The 21,458-nt window shown below is 37.4% G+C and overlaps 1 protein-coding gene across 1 annotated transcript; it reads right to left on the bottom strand.

The window, feature by feature from the left end:
- Positions 1-20,318: 20,318 nt before the first annotated feature.
- Positions 20,319-20,825, bottom strand: LOC111898033 (uncharacterized). Its single transcript, XM_023893976.1, has one exon. The coding sequence runs from the start codon at positions 20,823-20,825 to the stop codon at positions 20,319-20,321; it is 507 nt and encodes a 168-aa protein (XP_023749744.1).
- Positions 20,826-21,458: the final 633 nt, after the last annotated feature.

The raw sequence follows: 21,458 nt of genomic DNA, 5'->3' as shown, positions 1-21,458 counted from the left end.
CCGATATTTCAATTCTTTGTAATGACCTAAAAGGTCAAGTATTGTAACCACTTTTGGGTTAATAAAATTAACTTTCATAATAAAATGTCCAAATAGTTCTATTTAAATTCCTTCTATATTTAAATGTCTTTAAACCATGATCGTACGTAAAAAGAACGCCCAAATCCGACTTCGTATATTGAAGTTATGACTTTTCCATGTTCAGCTTAGCAACAGACAGCTAAAAACTCGAATCGGAGATCGAGTGACTTTTGGCTGGAATGACCTAAACGAGAATCGAAGGTCTCGACAATGGTATTTCAGCGGTAAAAAGTCTGGCAAAAACCGACGTCAGATAAAGAAGTTATGAATTTTTGAAGATATTCCTTAAACACGATGAGTTATAAAATAAATAATAAAAATAATTTCGGAATTTGCCAACGGAGTCTAAACGAAAGTTGTAGAGCGTAGTCTCACCTACGCGTGGATATAAAGATCATCGAAAACGGAGTTCGTATGAAGAAGATATGAATTTTTGAAGTTTATTAAATAAATTATATATTTATTTAATTCAAAATTCAAGCATTATCCGAAGAGGAGTCAACGTCCTCATCCGAGGTACGCGTTGCGTACCCCTGTACGCCCTGCGTACCCGAGGGACTTGGCCTCGGATCGTCTACGTCGCCCTATGCGAGGCTACCGACCCGTCCGACCCGCCGTCCCATCCGACCTGCCAGACTGATCTATCCCATCCGAAGCCGAGGCAGTCGAGGCTTCGGTCATGCATGACGTACGCGTACGCGTTGCGTACGAGTGTACGCCCCGCGTACAAGGCTTCTCAGACCCTCCTATAAATAACATGCGAGGGCTTCCGAGAAAAATGCTCATTTCTCTCCTTTCTTTCACGATATTGCCTCGTTTTCCGTGCCTGTTCAAACCCGAAGCTCTGGTCTTTTTGCTCAAGTCCCGAGGGTCGATTTTACTCCCGAGATTCCCGAGAATCCCGAGAAAAATCCGTTTCCCGAGACGAAACTCTGCCCGGTTTTCCATCTCGCTATCTTCAAACTTTCAAGTGAGTTCATACCCCTTAATTTACCTTTTAAATGTTCTATAAATTCTTTTATATGCTTTCAAGGGGGGGGGATTACAAGTAAAATACACGAGTATTATCGTGTGTTACATAAAGAACTCTTTTATATGCTTTTATATATCCAAATCACATGCGATTTACAAACTTTTAAGGAACTTTCATATATATAACATATGTTAAAATAGCATTCTATCTTTTGAAATATAAATTTGTTGTAATGCATGTATACACTAAACTTTTCTTAGATTATTTGTATACTTTTCTATCTTAGACTCTACCCCAAAAACCTATGCTTTCATAACAAATGATTCATTTTCTAGGTATTTCTAAACAAACGAGACACACTTTTAGAAAACTATAATAGGTATAGTTTTACGAACAAATTTCTAACTCTTATTTACTAGAAACATGAATTTCAAGAAGTCACTTTCGTATACAAGAACAAACGTAACATTTTAACAAGTAGATCTGTTTTTATACCACGGTTTTGTGAGACACTAACTTCATGTACGTTCGAGTACACATTTCAAGTCCTGTATTATATACCAGAATCCCTTGTAGGGGGAGCATGGTGTTTGTGTATAGATCTATACGGGCTTGACAACCCGCACCCTGACTGTTAGCTGCAGTCCACCGTTTGGGGTGACAAACGTCATAACATTCCAACGCCTAAAGAACGTTGTGTATAGGCATTCCGAGTCAATAGTATGGTTATAAAACTCACATGGGGTATTAAAAATGCATTGATTTACAAGGTTTTCAAACACATTGGTTATTTTACACTTACATACATTTTTAGAAACAAACATTGGTCTTGAATGAAGGCTACTTTTATACTAGTAGAAAATATAGGATTTTCTAAACACAAATAAACTAAGACAAAACATTTCATTTCATACAAACATTGTCACTTAAATACTTATAAAACTCACCAGCTTAAATGCTGATCTACTCTTTCAAAATTACTTGTATGTCCCAGGAAATCAGTAATTTTAGGTATTCATTATGCTTTTGATGAAGGGATGCTGCGGCGCCAGTTTAATCTCGTATTTTGACATCATATTGTAATTGGTTTTGAACATGTAACTTTTGACAAATGTAAACTTTCAATTATATATATGATGGTTGTATTGCTTTCTTTACTATGTATTCATTTGTTACGTTACCACATGAAGTCATCCACCCCCGAACGTTTCCGCCGTTCAGGTTTGGGGGTGTCACAGTATGTCCTAAATTTGTCACAATTTTTCGTGTTTAAGTGGACAACAATACTGGCGATCGACCAGACAAAGACGTGAAGATAGAAGGTACCGACAAGTGGATACAGGCTGTCTAAAAACTTTGATCCCAAATCACTCTTAAAGTTAGATATCATTTTTATTTTTGTTAAATTTGTCATAGTTTCTTCTAATTTAAATGTTAAGGGAGAATTAAAAAAAATTAAAAAAAAATCAAAGAAAAATCAAAAAAATTAAAAATCCAAAAATATTTTTGTTTTTGTTTTAATTTGAGTGCTAAGTTTTCTTTTAGTTTTGTTTTGTCTTGAAAAGGATTTCAGGTATAGATAAGACACATGGAGTTTGTGTTGAAGATTTCTGAGCCAAAGCCTCGTCCGTGAGCATCGAAGAATTCGCATTCGAAGGAGCAAGAAATGAAGATTATTCTTTCAACATTCAATCCTTCAACCCCAGAAGCAAGGTGAAGCTGCAATTGAAGATTATATGACGGATTGCATTGAAGCCTCCTCAATCAGTCTGCTGCTATCTTGAACCTGCTAAAGTAATCTAGAGGATTTGTTCTCTCTGATGTCTTCTCTAAAGATTCTCAAGCTGAAAGCGCTATCTTTCAAGAATCAGTACATCAAGCCTCCTCACCCGACGTGCGCTCAAAGCCAAATTCTGAAGAAAAGCCCAACCGCTCAATTTGAAGTCATTCATTGAAGATTCATCAAGTTCATCTTGAAGCTGTGAAGAATTTGAAGATTAATGCTGAAGCCAAGTTCCCAATGAAGATTAACAAGAAAAGCCAGCTACTTTTTAGGGGGAGCTTGTTGGTTCATTTAAGAAAAGAAAAGAAAGCTATAAACCAAGGGGGAGATTATTGGGTCAATATTATGGTTTATACTTTGCTTTTCTAGGAAATTGTATATTTATGTAATATCATATAAGTGTTTACGACCGTAAACAGGTTTACGGCCGTAAACCCTGTTTATGGTCCTTGTTTCCCGTGTGTGTGTGATATCTCACCTCATGAGGCTTTAGCTGCCTCGATGCATACGCTATCACATGCCCCCTCTGCATAAGCACTATGCCTAACCCAGATATCGATGCATCACAGTAGACCACAAAATCAACAACTCCCTCTGGAAGGGATAACACCGGGGCTTTGCACAATTTCCGGCATACACTAAAGTTATATGTACTAGGATGTCTTAGAATTAGAATCTGTGAAATCTTTGCCTTATGTCCTGTCCTCGTTGGGTTGGGGGCTTAGGGTTAGGGTCACTTATTGGAAGGTCTATCCTATCCTAACTACATATAACTGTTATGCACTAAACAAGTATTGAAGCAACTGATAAAGATCATCTTATAATTATCTTAGTTAGTTCATCTATTTAGTTATTTCTTATATCCCTTTTCTCGCGTAGATATCATGGATGGATTTCACCACGGCAACCAGTATATCCCAAACCAAGGCAACGCTGGATGGCTAGAGGAAGAACCAGAAGATGATCACCCAATCCCTTTGGATGATCACCATGTTGAGGGTTTTTCTGATAGTTCTGACTCGGAGCCTGAAGTCAACAACCTACCTCCAGCTGCTGAAAACCCAATTCTGAACCCTTGTCTAGCATTTCAAGGAGCCACACCTCTGTGGGCCAAAAACTTGAATACATGGAACCAGGAACAGGGTCAACCTATACCCTACAATGGAGACAGAAGCTTCTACAACCTCATTGAGGGAGGTTCTGCTTACAGGGTCCTACCCATCATGGTTCGTAGGATTTCTCGGAACACGATACTGGGTCAATCAACTATCAATCAAGTCTTGGAGAATGACGCCAACTCTGGCGTTAACATTGTCCGTATTCGCCAACTACAGTCTGCTCAGGAAAGAACTCTGGTCCGCAATGCAGCTCTACAGAGAGAACTTGCTGAAACCCAAGCTGAAGTTAGGGAACTTCTAGCTCATCAAGTGAGAGTTGATAGGCGTATAAGGGACATAGAACGCCTACTGTCGGGATCAAGAACTCATTCTAGCAGTTCTCGTCGCCGATAGAATCTCATCGCCTCATCTTTTGGATATAACCTAGTTTATGTAAAAACATTGGTTTAATTTCCTATCCTTGTAAATCATAGACCCTTTAGGTCTTGATCTAGTCATAGTTTTGTCAAAATTTTCTCATCTTGGTTGATGTAAGGCCTACTTCTAGGCCGTTTTTCCCAAACTTGTTACATTTGTAATTCCAGTATTATTGACAGATACTTAATCATATGGAAATTATTATCCAAATGCTACCGTCTTCATTAAATCATACTATTCATTGTGCTGTTGGACTACGGAAGGTTAGTCCATGAGTCACTCTCATTATTCAATTATTCTTATCAATGTTTTCATCTTTTTAAACGTATAGCTAAAAGATGCCGCCACGCAGAAATCCAAGGCGTAACCCAAATAATGAAACACCGATACCACCTCCTCCACCACCTTAACCTCCTCAACCACCTCCTCCTTTCAATGCCATTATGTTCCAGGCAGCATTCATAGCAGTCGTAGCAGCTGCTATGTCAGCCATCAATACTCCTGCCCCTAGTGGTTCGGGAACAGGTGCACATCCTTCCAACCATGGCGAGTGCCATGGACACCCAGGGAATGCACCTACAAGGAATTTACGAATGCCAAACCCCGAAACATCCATGGAACTGGTGGGGTTATGGTCTTAAGGCAATGGATTGAAAAGACGGAAGCGGTCTTTGAAATCTGCGCCTACCCGGAGGGCAACAAGGTCAAGTTCGCTACTTGTACCTTCTTTGACAGAGCACTAACGTGGTGGAATGGCCATGTTAAGTCTCTGACTATTGTGGTGGCAAATTCCATCAGCTGGGAAAACTTGAAAGCCATGCTGATGAGAGAGTACTGTCCTCAAGGGGAAATACAAAAACTTGAACAGGAACTCTAGGGTCTACAAATGGTTGGTTCCAACATATCAACCTACACAAATAGGTTTTGTGATCTGGCAATCCTATGCCCTGATATGGTTGCTCTCGAGAACAAGAAAATAAAGAGATATATCTGGGGACTGTTGCCCCAGATCCAGTCAAGTGTATTAGCATCCAAGCCTATCACTTTTGACAGCGCCAAGGAGCTGGCACAATCTCTCATAGATCACGGGAAACACCAGAACCCAACAATCCCTACACCCCAGCCACAAAAGGGAAACAACGAAGACTACAAGAAGAAGGGGTTGAACAAGAGAAAAAGAGGAGCTTCGCAAGAATCCTCAAGGAGACAACAACTTGTGGCGATCAATGCTACCACGGTAACCCTTGTTGTCCCTGCAAACCCATTACCAGCAAAAGCGTATGCCGGTAATCTTCTTAGGTGCAAAAAATGCAACTTCCATCACCATAGACCTTGCAAAGAAATGCAGTGCTCTAATTGCAACAGGAAGGGGCATACTGCCCGTTTCTACAAGACTCCAGCAGTGCCGACCGCCCAAGTCCCTAACGCCGGTGTGGGCCAAGCTTGCTACGGTTGTGGCGAGGAAGGCCACTACAAGAGGAACTACCCTAAGGCGGGGATGGCTGGCAGAGTAGGAAGAGTTATGGCCATGGGCCACGAGGAAGCAGTAGCTAATCCTACGATAGTTACTGGTACGTTTCTCCTCGATAACTCATATGCTTGCATACTTTTCGACAGTTGAGCGGAGAAGAGTTTTGTAAGCCATAAATTTGCACACCTACTTAAACAAAAAACCTCGTGCCTTAGATAAATAAGTCATTGTAGAGATGGAAAACGGGAAAACGGAAAGTACTAACTGCATATACGTAGGTTGTACTCTAACTTTAGATGGCCATACTTTCAAGATAGACCTCATGCCGGTCCCGATTAAATGTTTCGACCATATCATCGGCATGGACTGGTTGAGTCTTCTTCACGCCGACATCATGTGCTTTGAGAAAGCAGTTCGTCTTAACCTTCCTAACAACGAAACCTTAATTATCTACGACGACAAACCAAGTACAAGCCTTCGCATCATCTCATGCATCCAAGATCAGAAATGATTACGAAAGGAATATCATGCATTCCTCGCACACGTCGTCGATACGAGTCAAGAAGTAAAAGACATTCAGAAGATCCCAGAAGTACGCGACTATCCCGACATATTTCCAGAAGAACTCCAAGGATTACCACCATAATGCCAATTCGAGTTCAGAATCGACTTAGTGCCAGGGGCTACTCCCGTAGCCAGGTCTCCTTATCGTCTGGCACCGATAGAGATGCAGGAACTTTCCAGTCAATTTAACGAACTTCTCAAGAAGGAATTTTTTAGGCCAAGCTTCTCACCATGGGGAGCACCGGTCTTGTTCGTCAAGAAGAAAGATGGATCATTTTGCATGTGCATCGACTATAGAGAACTCAACAAGCCTACCATTAAAAATTATTATCCTTGCCCCGTATTGACGATTTATATGATCAACTTCAAGGAGCCAACTACTTCTCGAAGATAGATCTACGATCCGAATATCACCAACTACGAGTGTTAGAGGAGGATGTTCCCAAGACAGCCTTCCGAACTCGTTATGGACACTACGAGTTTGTAGTAATGCCATTCGGATTAACTAACGTGCCCGCAGTATTCATGGATTTGATGAATAGGGTGTATCGTCCTTACTTGGATCAGTTCGTCATCATCTTCATTTATGACATACTCATCTACTCTCGAAGTAAGGAGGAACATAGTCAACATCTCCGCAGAGTATTGGAAACATTACAATCGGAGAAGCTCTATGCGAAGTTCTCTAAGTGCGAATTTTGGATCCGACGAGTCGAATTCTTGGGACACGTTGTTAGTGAAGAGGGAATACACGTGGACCCTTCCAAAATTAAGGCCATTAAGAACTGGTCAGCACCAAAGACACCTACAAAAATTCGTCAATTTCTAGGTCTCGCTGGCTACTATCGCAGGTTCATTTAGAACTTCTCCCTCATAGCAAAACCTCTTACAACACTGACCCAGAAAGGCGTGGCCTTTGACTGGGAAGAACAGGAGAGAGCATTTCAAACGCTCAAGCGAGCCTTGTGCACCGCACCAATATTATCCCTCCCTGAAGGGATAGAAGACTTCGTTGTCTATTGCGATGTATCAAATAAAGGACTCGGATGTGTTCTGATGCAGCGAGGTAAAGTCATCGCCTGTGCCTCGAGACAGTTGAAGAAACATGAGGTTAACTACACCACCCACGATCTTGAACTAGGAGTAGTTGTGTTTGCTCTGAAGATCTAGAGACACTACATGTATGGTACAAAAAGCATGATCTTTATAGACCACAAAAGCCTACAACACATTTTCGACCAGAAGGAGCTCAACATGAGACAACGACGGTGGGTCGAGGTACTCAGTGATTACGAGTGCAAAATTCGTTATCATCCAGGTAAAGCCAACGTAGTAGCTGACGCCCTAAGTCAGAAGGAATACTCTGGCCGTAGAGTCAAATATTTGACTCAAACTATCCATTCACACTTGTCCATGCAAATTAAGGAGGCTTAGCTCGATGCTTTGAAACCTGAAAATGTGGCAGGTGAATCCCTGAGAGGGATGGATAAGAACTTGGAAGTCAAGGGTGGCAGAGCCTTATACCTCATGGATCGGATCTGGACACCGAAACACGGTGGCTTCAGAGACTTGGTCATGACCGAGGCACACAACACTCGTTATTCCGTCCACCCAGGTTCAGATAAGATGTATCTAGATCTTAAAAAGTTATACTGGTGGCCTAACATGAAAGCAGATATTGCTACCTTCGTAAGTAAATGCCCTACTTGTGTGAAGATAAAGGTCGAATACAAGAAACCTATGGTCTTCTACAGCAACCGGTGATAACAGTATGGAAGTGGGAGCGGATCACTATTGACTTCATAACCTAGTTGCCCAAGACAATGGGTGGACTTGATACCATATGGGTCATCGTCGACAGATTGACCAAGTCTGCACACTTCCTACCCATCAAAGAAACCGACAAAATGGAGAAACTTACGAGAACCTACATTAGATAGATTGTACGACTACACGGTGTTCCCATATCCATTATCTCAGATAGAGATAGTAGATTCACTTCAAGGTTCTGGCAGTCGCTACAAAGTTCCCTAGGAACTAGGCTGGACATGAGTACAACCTACCATCCACAGACAGACAGACATAGTGAGAGAACTATCCAAACCTTAGAAGACATGTTGTAAGCCTATGTGATTGACTTTGGGAAAGCTTGGGATACTCATTTACCCCTTGTCGAATTTTCCTACAACAACAGTTATCACACGAGCATAAAGGCAGCTCCTTTCGAAGCCCTTAATGGCCAAAAGTGCAGATCCCCTATGTGCTGGGCTGAGGTGGGTGATACCCAGTTAGCTAAGGGACGAGTTCCCGAATGCACTCTCACGGGTCCAGAGATCATTCAGGAAACGACAAAAAAAATCGTTCAAATTCGTGAATGATGGAAAGCCTCTAGAGACCGACAGAAAAGCTACGTTGACAAGCGAAGGAAACCATTGGAGTTCCACGTGGGCGACCGCGTTCTACTGAAGGTCTCACCCTGGAAGGGCTTGATAAACTTCGGAAAGCGTGGGAAGCTCAATCCAAGATACATAGGGACTTTCGAGATTCTTGCCCGAATCGGCCCCGTAGCTTACAAACTCAATCTACCGCGTGAACTCAGTAACGTACAATCTACCTTCCACGTCTCGAACTTGAAAAAGTGTCCGTCTGACGAGACTCTTGCTATCCCACTCGACGAGATCGAGATCAACGAGAGCCTCAACTTCGTGGAAGAACTAGTAGAGATCATGGACCGAGAGGTCAAGCAAACAAAGCAGAGCCGTATCCCGATAGTGAAGGTTCGCTGGAACCCCAAGCGAGGACCGGAATTCACTTGGGAGCGAGAGGATCAGGTGAAACTAAAATATTCTCATCTTTTTGCTTAGTTATTGTAACTACTTATTTGCTTAAATTCTAATTTCGGGACGAAATTCCTTCTAATGGGGGAATGATGTGACAACCCGAAATTTCCATTCTGTACAACATATCAAGTCAATAGAAGTCAGAACAGTTACTGTTAATATTCAGAATATTTGGGGATAAGTTTGAGTATTCTATGGTTAACACTTTAGGAGATGCCAGGAGAGGGGATGCCCTAGGGTTTATTGTGCATCAATAACATTTCATACTACAAGAAATTGGAAATATACGACCCAAACATGGAGTTTGCGGTCCTAAACCCCAAGGGGTATATATATGGTCCTTAGCTATATTTATGCATTTGTTCCATTTCCAACTAGAGAAAAACTCGATTCTCTCTCAAGGATCTTCAGCCTTTCATCCCAAATTGTGATTGCTTCTATCTAAGAGTATAATAGGTCTTTTTATATGTCTAAACACCAAGAACTCACAAGGAAACAACAAGATCAAAGAGTTTACGACCCAAGAACACCTTGGACCGTAAACCCTTCTTTAAGGGCCAAAAGTGTGCCCTAGTCCCTTCCTTTCGTTGTGAAGCTAGCCTAGACTCATACCTTAATGTTTATAGGTCTTGAAAGCACAAAAATACCATGTCCATGAGAGATTACAGCCGCAAACCCTAAGGGAATTGGTCGTAGGGCCGTGAACTCCTCAAAGGAGGTAAAGGGTGCCCTAATCTCTTCCAAAGACTAAACCATCAAGTGGAAATACTTCTAAGGGACATCTACGGCTTCAAAACATCAAATGATCAAAAGCTTAGGACATTACGACCGTAAACTCAAGGGTTTATGACCATAAACTCATTGTGTTATGGTCCTTGGGGAGTAAACTCAAGAAAGGGGTTCTTTGGAACCCTAAACCCAATAGCTTTGTCCTACAACAACTTAGATGCAATCCTTAGGACTTATAACACTTATATAAGGTGTTTAGCATGTTCTAGGATGTCTTAACATTGTCAATTAGTTGTTTAAAGACTAATTGGATACATATATATATATATATATATATATATATATATATATATATATATATGATTATATGTTAACTAGGATCTTTGAGTGTGTACAAGTCTTCACTTGACACTTAGCAATCCTACACCGTTCAGTTCATCCAAACCACCATCTACAGGTGAGTTCATAGCCCTTAATCAATGTTTTAAATGATTTTAAATTCTTTAATGGGGGGGGGGGGGGGGGAATACAAGTAGAAAACAACATGCTATAGAATCAATCATATGTGATTCATAACTGTGTTGCATCCAACTGATTTCACATGCTTCAAAATGTGACACATGAAATGGTTTTCCGTCTTAAAATGTGTTTTTATCCAATGTATTACTTTTGAAATGTTTATTAAAATGACATCAAGTCATTATTATTTATTGTTCAAAACTCTTAAATGTCTTACAAAACCATTTTCGTCTCCTTGGTCAAACCTATATCTATACACTTATGTTCTTATATATATATATATATATATATATATATATATATATATATATATATATATATATATATATATATATATATATATATATATGTATGTATGTATGTATTGATATGATAACTTTCATCCTTCATTCAGTTCCCACACTCTTGTATATCAAGGGTGTATAAACCTTCTTGAACATCAAATACATTCCAGTAAACTATCATAGGGATAGTTTAGGGGATACAAAACATTATTCCTATTACAAAGGAATTACACCAAAGTCAGTTCATTCATGAGTCTGTACTAAGTGTTATATGAAGAGATACACTTACCTGGATCCTCTTACATGGATACACTTACATGGATACTTGTACCTAGATACTATATGATGATATACTATTACATATGATACGTGTAGATTAGTTCTGTCTATCCTAGTACAAAAGGATATCATACGGGACTAACCATTCCGGCACCCACCTGTTAGCAACAGAGGGAATGAACATCTACGGATGCCTACGGTTAATACTTATACTAGGGGTACCTTTACGGGACTAACCATTCCTTCGACCTACTGTTAGCTACAGAGGAAAATGAACATCTACGGATGATCAAGGTTAATACTTTTCGGCAGTCGCGATGTCGTGTTTATCCTAATACAAAAGGATAATACTTATATGGCTATATTTTCCCTATTACCTTTATTTTGTAATACGTTCACATAAACGATGAGGTAGACTATATATTGCTAATAGTAGTGATATAGGGAAAAACCATCTTTATTACTTTCAAAACATTCAAGTCTTGCTAGAAGACTACTTTTATACTAGTAGGAAATATGGGATTTTCTAGGGTTTTCATACTTATATCAAATGTTCATTCAAAGATTGACATGGCATTCATAACGGCTTTCTAAAACAGTGTAATGACACTTAAATACTTATGAATTCACCAGCTTTTTGGCTGATACTCGTTTTCAAAATAACTTGTATTCTCAGGTCACCAGTACACAGGTACGATGACTAGCTTTTGAGAAGATGGAGCACAAACAAGACTCGTCTTTATTTTGATTACATATTTTGGTGTCTTATTACTATTAAAGAACACACATGTATTAAAACTTTACTTTTATTGCAATGGATGATGTTGTTGCTTGTTTACTACTTTGCATTGTTGTGATACTGTACATGACGTCCTCCACCCCTAAACGTTTCCGCCGTTCTTGGTTTTGGGGTGTGACACAAAGTTCATTGAGACTCTTGATGGCATAATCTAAATCATTTCCACTCCTTTCTAGTGGTTTCTCTAGTAGATGAAAACACAATGTGTTTAACATAGTTGTATGATTATTTGTTAGTTTTATAGGAATGTATAACCCATGTTAGCAATGTATTATTTTTGTTTAACATTTGAATGATTCTTTGTATGACATTATAATTTGTGCAATTTATTTTATTTTTTGAATATGAAATTTTATTTTATATTATGCAATGGATTGTATTTTTTGTATATGGTATTTTATTTCTATTATTAGAAATTAAATGCAAATTTAATTTAAAAATTAATAAATATATAAATTTATTTTTTTTAAACATATAAATTTACGATACGCAAAAGTGTGTGTCATCTTCATTTATGACACGGCCTTTCTTGACAGGGGTTTTAATGATACGCATTGCGTGTCGTAAATGCGCGTCGTCTATAGACGACACGCAAAAGTGTGTCGTCTCTCATTATGACATGGCCTTTCTTGACGCGCATTTGCGCATCGTCTGAGCGTTTTACGATACACATTGCGCTTCGTAAAAGTCTGTTTTTCTAGTAGTGTATATTTTTGCAAGAATCTGAATTACAGCAATAACATTGATTGTTTTGCATTATTCAAACAATTTGTACCTTCATTGACTTCTTGACCAACGTAATCCGAAACATGGTTTTCTTCATCTGTATTATCTGACCAATCAATTGGATCTTCTGACTGTTTGTAAGTGATAAATTCTTCATTTTGCAAAAACTCATCAAGCATTTCATTCTCCATTCCAATGCTTTGATTATGCACGATCTAATTCACTATTTCATTCTCCATTAGGAAGTTACTTGTCTTCTCATTGTCCATTTGGATTTATAGGTGAGGAATAAGAAGAATATGTAAAAAAGTAACTGAACAATCAAAATCAAGGCAACTGCATGTTAAACGGTTCATAGTTTTGGGTATTACAATATTCATTAATAAATTTACAAATTTTGTTATTATTTATATTTTCAATTGATAAAATGAATTCTTGACTCCAAAATATAAGTAACTAAAATCAACGTGATACATTTGAGCAAATACAAATAATACTCCCAAATTTAATACAACTTGTTATCCTGTTTAATTCTTGAAGAATATATATTACTAGTATAAATGTATTCCAACATTTTATGAAAATAAATATAATTGTAACTAACTAATTCAAGTCCCATCATGTACATACGTGGATTTACACTATAGTTTAGGGGTACTAGGTTAAATGTTAGATTTGTCGTTTCAATTAATAAAAAAAATTTAACTAATTCAATGAAATCAATCTTATTCGAAATGAAAATAAATATAATTATAATTATCTTATTCAATGAAATCAGGCATATCCCAACATTAAATGAAAATAAATTCTCATAACCATGAAAAAATAAAATGACTTGCAAATGAAATTGAAATTCAATCACATTATATCTTCCTATATGGACAATTCCTCATATCATGATCTTTCAACTTATTGCAAATTATACAAAGTCTCTTCCTTTCCTCAATTGCATTTCTTTCAATAGAGACATTCTCATAATATGGTTTCACACATCCTTGAATCATAATATAATTAGCTTCCCTTATATACAAAACCAACTTTTGGTACACTGCTTGCTTGTGTCCCATGCAATGCTTCAAAACCCATTGATTAAGAAGATCATTCATCTTCTTCAATAGACTGATAATCTGATATATAAATGCCATATTAATTTGTAAGTTTATTATAAAATACGATTCTGTTCAAACTGAAACTACTACAAAACAAATTCCTTTATTTTATTCAATTAAACATAACTATTTATGTTAATTATGAATAAATTGTTAGAAAGTATATATTTTTAAAATTGTTTTCAAAACTCTTTAAGAATATGTGATTCTTTATGAATGATAAAATATAACATTCTTTAAGACTTTTCATATGATGATGGAACAAAGCAATAGAAAAATAACCAGTTTAAGAAACATAATGTAAAAAATGTAACCAAAAAAACAGATAAAATCATACATTTATTCGAAATAGAAATCGAACAGATCCCTGGCTTATACTGGTGTTGATTTCATCGTCAACGAGACCCATTATCACAGAAAAATAAGAACTGTTGAGTATGACAACTTCAAACGAACAACAACAAAACCCAATTAATAAAGGAGGCACGAAAACAATATGTCGATATGAACCCTAATTAAACAAATCTTATACCTAATTAAACAACCGAAAATATATTATCTTTTGAAACGTTCAACTTACTTCCAAATATAGAGATATTTTAATTTAGGTAATACAAAAGAAAATGTCGATCATACCCCTTTGTAGATCAATGGTTAAAGTTTGGTCTTACAGTCACACAATAGTTAAGATTCATATATGAACCTGTGACAACCCGAAATTTTTTCTGCTTTATAAGTACGGTCAAACGAGAGTCAGACTCGTTTCTACTACCTTTTTTGCCTTGATAAGGGATTGTCCGAGTGTTCTAGCCTTATACATTCAAAGAATGAGTGTTAGGAAGTACCTGCTAGATTCACTGTACAACATTCAAGCCATAAACTCCATCATGTGGAGTTTACGGCTGTAAACATGGATTTTACGGCCGTAAGCATGGAGTTTACGGCTGTAAACTCAACCATGGCCGTAAACCCCTCCTATATATATGAGGGAACTTCATTTCTTCATTCTTTTCTTTCCTTGGCCAAAATCTCCTCAAACTCTCTCAATTATCATCAAGTTCTTCATCCAAATCCTCCAAAAACGTAAGTGTTCTTCCTTCTAGTTGTTGTTATCCTTCTTAAACATGTATCATTCTTTGATTCATCCATGAAACACCCTTTTTTGTCTAGATCTTCAAATCTTCATCTTTAACAAAGAACATCAAGAACACACACTTGTTCTTGGTGGCCGAAAACACCTTCTAAGGCTTCTAAATTGTGAGTATTCCTTCTACGAACTTGCTATCTAGTTGAATTATTAGCCTAATACCTAGATCAAACAATTGGTGGATGATTCCCAGGAGTTTACAACCATAAACTTATGTGGTCGTAAACCCCTGTCCATGAACACTCTGACCGTAAACTCATGTGTCCGTAAACCCCTGGCCATGAACACTCTGACCGTAAACTCATGTGTCCGTAAACCCCTGGTTGTGAACACTCTGACCGTAAACTCCATGACTATAAACTCTAGGGCCGTGAACACCCTTGTGTGGCCAGAAACTCCTCTTTGTGGCTATACACTCCCCTTTGATCAATCACATGTGATTTCAACACTTATTCTAAGTCCCTAAAGGTGTTTCTTAGCATATTAGTTTCTTATAAACACTATATTCACGTAAATACTTGCCATATATGTTATTTAGGACCCGTTTGTGTCTCGGGAGTTCATTTCGTGGAGCTTCTCATCCTTACGCACATATTCGTTTGAATCACCCACACCAGGTGAGTTCATACCCCGTAATGAATCTTTTAACTATTTTAAATGCTTTTAGGGGGGCGGGGAATATAAGTTGAACACAACGATAATTATGTAAATGTTTGTTATAAACATCTTTCAAAAGATTGATTATGTCTTTTATAAGTTAGAAAACATTTCAAAAACTCTTTTAAAAGTTATGTTACTTCATAGTTTACAAAACTCTGTTTTTAAAAGCATAATCATAACTTAGTAGATAAAACGATCCTTTTCTTCAAGATAGTACCAGTTCAAGTAACAAACTACTAAACTATAATAGGTATAGTTTAGGGGTTCAGTTCACACTATAACAAGTATAGAGAGGAACACACTATATCAAGTGCAGAGATAAACATACTATAACAAGAATAAGTACCGGGCAAACATGTTAATATATCTTTCCGGGTTTGCGTTAACACTAGTACGATTTCACGTACCAGGGTTAGCAGGCACGAGGTTGTAAAACACAATAATATATTTTTCCGGGTTTGCGTTAACACCAGTATGATTTCACGTACCAGGGTTAGCAGGCACGGGGTGATAAAACATAGTAATACATCTTTCCGTGTTTGCATTAACGCCAGTACGATTACACGTATCAGGGTTAGCAAACACGAGGGGATAGTTATACCAAACCTAAGTTATTTATAAAGGGGACATCTGTAAAGTACCCGACGATAATAAATAAGATACATAACTTCTTCGTAACATGAACATTCAATTAATAGGGGGCCTATAATGCTAACCTTATGATTCCTTAGTAGATACATCAGGAATATATATTAATCGGATCCGACAGGTAATAGGATGTGCGCTTACCACTTCATTTCCTGTTCCTTGTTTGGTTGTGGGCTTAGAGCGGATTTACCCAGCCTATTATTCATTCGATCTTAGTTATATATGTGTTTCGTATACATTAAGTCATCATAAGGGGTACCAGGTTTGGGACAGGTCATAGGACACTAATTCAATTCACAGTTTTCTAGTACAAAACATACTTTTCAAATCAGAACTTTTGGTATACAAAACTTGAAACTTACAAGTAAAGGTTTAATCCATTTTATTAAACCAATATAACTTAAAGGACCTTAGGTGATTAATTCTATAATACCTTAGCTTATACATCAAGATTATATTTAATTAATACCCGATAGATAGTTAGATGTCTGTCTTTTGCCTCTTTTCCTGTTCCTTGTTTAGTTGTGGGCTTAGTGCAGATTCACACAATTAACTATCTATTCGATATTAGATTATATATAGCTAGTATTAACTAAGTGACTGTAGACGGAACCATTGTGGTTACTATTTTTATTATAAGAAGTAAGGGTTTTCTTAAAGGATATTTTCATCAAATATAAAGGAACTATTGCAATTAACTCCGTGAGTACCAAGTGAATACACCAGGGTTATATACAACAATGATCTAATAACCAATGGGATGTGTGCCATCCGCCTCATTCCCTATTCCTTGTTTGGTTGTGGGCTTATGGTAGATACACATAATCGATTGTTTTTTTACTCTAAGTTTTATATAACTTGTACCAATTTAGTACTCATAGAAAGGATTGTAGAGTCATTTTTACTTATCTTTCATTCAAGCAGGAAATATAGGTTTTTCTGGAGGAACAGGCAAACTTTTCTAAACAAAACTTACAACTTACTACAATTTACTAAGTTTTCTACAACTTATTTACATCACTAAAATCTTATGAACTCACCAACTTAATTGCTGATCAACTCTTTCAAAATAACTTGTAGTCTCAGGAAACTAGTAGACAGGTACTCGTGCTGGGAATTCAAAAGATGGAGCATAATAGCTCAAAGTCTTGTTTTGTTATTTACTTATGCATTCTATGTTTTGTGACCACACACCTTGTAAACACTTTCTTTCTAATGAAATGGTTGTTCACTATTTTGATTACTATGATGCATGTCTTGTGATACTAAACATGACGTCCTCCACCCCCGAACGTTTCCGTCGTTCCGGTTTTGGGGTGTGACAAAACCTAACTCTCTCTCTCTCTCTCTCTCTCTCTCTCTATATATATATATATATATATATATATATATATATATATATATATATATATATATATATATATATATATATATATATATATATATATGTCACACCCCGGCCGTCGGCAGAAACACCGGCCAGTGTAACGTCATTTCTCTTATCATAGTTATCAACTTCTTGAAAACACATGCATTTAAAAATATGTTAAAAAAAAGTTGGTGAGTTCACAGGTTTTGACTCCATATAAAAGTAACACTTTTTCTCAAGTTCAAAAGTATAGTTTTGAAAGTATTATTTTGAGTTTCCAACGTTTAGTATATATATCCTAGGTATAATGGATAATGGTTTTCTTACCAAATAAGTAGTTTACCTATAAGTCTCATATACTATGAATATAAGTGTTTGTAATTCCATACAAACGAAAGTTGTTACATATAAATCTTATTCCAATTCTATACGAGTAAAAATGCTACATATAAATCTATTTAAATTTTATACGAGTATGTGTGCTAGGTATAATTATCTACTTAATATAAGTAGTACCTAGGGTATAAGTAGGGGGAAACTTATACTTAACATTAATACTTGTATAACGATGAAGTATAATGTTTCTAACAAGTTGCTACCATGAGTTTGTAACCGCTGCTTGACAACAAAACCTCTGAGAAAACACACTCATGATTTACCATGAGAAACAATACACTCATGATTTACCATGAGAAATAATACACTCATGATTCACCATGAGAAACAATACCGTACGCTTCATCGACGCCGGAACAATAACAAATAAAAGGAACGGATAGTCACTCGCTTGTATTGGGTTGTAATTAACAACCACGAGTGGGGTTGTCAACCAGTATCTTATTCATACACGACTTCCTTGCTCACACAGGATTAACGGTTACATGTTAGAGGACTTCCACTAAGATCCCCAATCTTAGATGACGAATGAGGTAGCTCATGTAGACTTTGACGGCGTTCTATAGTCCTAACAACAAAAGCATTTTCATATCTAACACCCTAAGTTACTAGAATATGATTTTAAACAGTACTCCTAATTTCATAACATTTAGGCAGTATAACAGCTATAACTTGAAGTAAAACCAGGTTTTATCTTGATATAAAACCAATAACAACAACATACTTTATAAATTAACATAGAGAACTTCCGAATATAACATCGGAACTATATCGCACACAACATATATATAGATTCCTAAGTATAACTCAAGATCTACATTTGTATAATAACATGATAATAAGTTGATAATAGTTGTATATATTCAAAATATTATATTTAGAATAACTATGTCTCGGTTAATATAACTATCTACGTTGATATTAATATACCATCATATAGACATAATAGTAACGTATATACAAAATTTAGCATGCGTTTTCCCCCGAAAATATTAGAAAATGGGGTCGTGAAACTCACCTTAGCAGCGTGATTTTATGTAATCTAAGCAGAAATGGTCAGTGGTACGAGGTCGTCGGGGCTCGAGAAGCGAAACGGCTTCATCAAAGGAGAGAGGAGGAAGGAGATCAGGTGCAAGAATGGCTGAGGTCGAACTTGCTATTTATAGGAAGATTTTTGGCCCTCATGACGTGAGAAATGATAGGTTCACGTCGTGAGTTATGCCAAGAGTCATCTCGTAGCTTTAATGCGTGTTTTCTAGCCTCGAATAGTGTCCTGCAATGTCCTCACGTCTTGAGAAAACCTTGCTCACGTCGTGAGCTTTTGGGTTATCATTCCGTAGACTTCTAGCTTCAAAATGTGGCGTTTTGACTCCTCACATCGTGAGTTTTGATGCTCACGTCGTGAGTCTAGTCAGATTAGGGTTTCTGACACGTGTCGTGCTCTCAGATAGCTGTAACTTCGGAAGGTCGTAACTTTTGCATACAAACTCCGTTTTTGACGTTCTTTATATCCAATCGTAGGTATTTACGAGCACTACAACTCTCTTTTAGACTCCAATAGCTAATTGTGAGCCAATTTTAAATTCCTTATGTTATAGAGATTTTATAGTGTTCGGTTTATCATAACTTCTTAATGCAAAGTCAGATTTAGATGTTCTCTATATTTTTGGAATCATATGGGCGTATACTTTGATTTATACCATAAAGTATGTATGCAAGTTCATTTTTATATTAGAATTATCATGAAATACATAGTGAGTTTACTACATTACTAGTTTAACAAAATCACCTTACATGATTGGTATAATCACATGTGATTGTTATTGACCTATTTTGACTAGTGTTACTTTCTCCCCCCGTTGATAAAATTTCGTCCCGAAATTTATTTTTAACTAGATACCCCCGAAGGGTACTAGATAGCTTCCCTGCTTCCTATTACAATTGACCTACTGCGACCTAACCTCCTCGACTCCCTAACTTTGGACATTCCTTCTTGATATGTCCAATTTCACCACACTCAAAACACGCTCTTCCTCCATCATAGTCTGTTCCAGTGTTTGTTCCTTGATTTTCTGTAGTAGGTGTTTTGCTCCTGTAGAAATTGGCGGTGTGTCCCTTCGTTTTGCACTTCATGCAAATATAACAGTCACCTGCGTGCTGATGGTTGCATTGACTGCACCATGAACAGTTACCTAGATGGTGACAGTTACACTTAGTGCATTTTGGGAGTTTTCCTTCATACCGTCGTGGTTGTGTGGGTATTACTGTTGTGGCTGCATAATTAGTTGCCACATCTTGTCTCTCTTCAGATGATTATATGGGATTCTTCCCATTAAATTTGCGCTTGTTCGTTCTAGATTCGGGAGACTCGGCTATAAATCCCACTTGGATTTCTGTGGTGGTTAGCTAATGAGCTATACGCTTTGCACTGTCATATGTTGTAGGCTTTGATGCGATCTCTATTCCTTTGATTTGCGATGCTAGACCCAAGATATATCGCTCGATCTTCTTGTACTCTGGGGTTACAAATGCCGGACACATCACCGCAAGATCATTGAATCTAGCAGTATAAGCATTTATCTCAGAACCCTTCATTGTTAGGTTCCATAGCTCTTGTTCCATATTTTGTATTTCCTCTCTAGGACCATACTCCTCTATTAGCATCCTTTTCAGCTCTTCCCACTGCATGGAGTTTGCAGCATCAATTCTCATTGTATTAACATGGTTGTTCCACCAAGTTAACGCTGCATCAACGAAGGTACACGCAACAAATCGTACCTTACAGTCGTCCGGACAGAAGCTTATTTGAAATACGGACTCTGTCTTTTCAATCCACCTAGTCAAATTAACAACTCCGTCAGTTCCATGGAAGCTCTTAGGTTTGCAATTCATAAAATCCTTGTAGGTACACATTCTGGCGGTCCCTACATTGCCTTCATTTCTAACTCCTCCTCTCGTGAAATTAGCAAGAGCTGCAATGATTTTCTAAGCTATGATTTCTTCAAGTTCAACTGAACTTATTGGAGGGTTTTGTTGGGTCGTATTTTGTGTTGCGTCTATTGGGCTCGTTAGCTAGACCAATATGTATCTCCGGTATGGGCCTGTCAATCCGTGAGTTTTGTAGGGTTTAGTATAAATAGGTGCTTGCATGCATCTTAGAACGAGAGGACAATTAGTAACGATTAGAGATTTATTGTTCAGCAAATTTATCGTTCTTGTTTTGTAACCCTAGAATCCTTTACAGCGGAAGTTCTTAGTCGAGCTCTCTGAGGATTGAGTAATCTAATCATTCGACACATCTTGATTCATACTCGGGTTGTTTACTGTTTTTACATTCATTGCTTACCTGTTACGAAGATCTAATCGATCATCAAGTTTGTTTATATCTTATCAATTGGTATCAGAGCAGGAGGGTGTGTAATTCACACACATCTTTTCTGTGAAAGAGGTTGCGATTAGGGTTATTCCGCATTAACTAATATTTATTGAGCCGTCATTTCCATAATTGACGTAACTCAGTATTTATTTGTTTTGCCCTAATATTAT

Source organism: Lactuca sativa, chromosome 2 (genome assembly GCF_002870075.4).
Source record: "Lactuca sativa cultivar Salinas chromosome 2, Lsat_Salinas_v11, whole genome shotgun sequence".
Lineage (NCBI taxonomy): Eukaryota > Viridiplantae > Streptophyta > Magnoliopsida > Asterales > Asteraceae > Lactuca > Lactuca sativa.
This window is presented reverse-complemented; position numbering and strand designations above follow the sequence as displayed.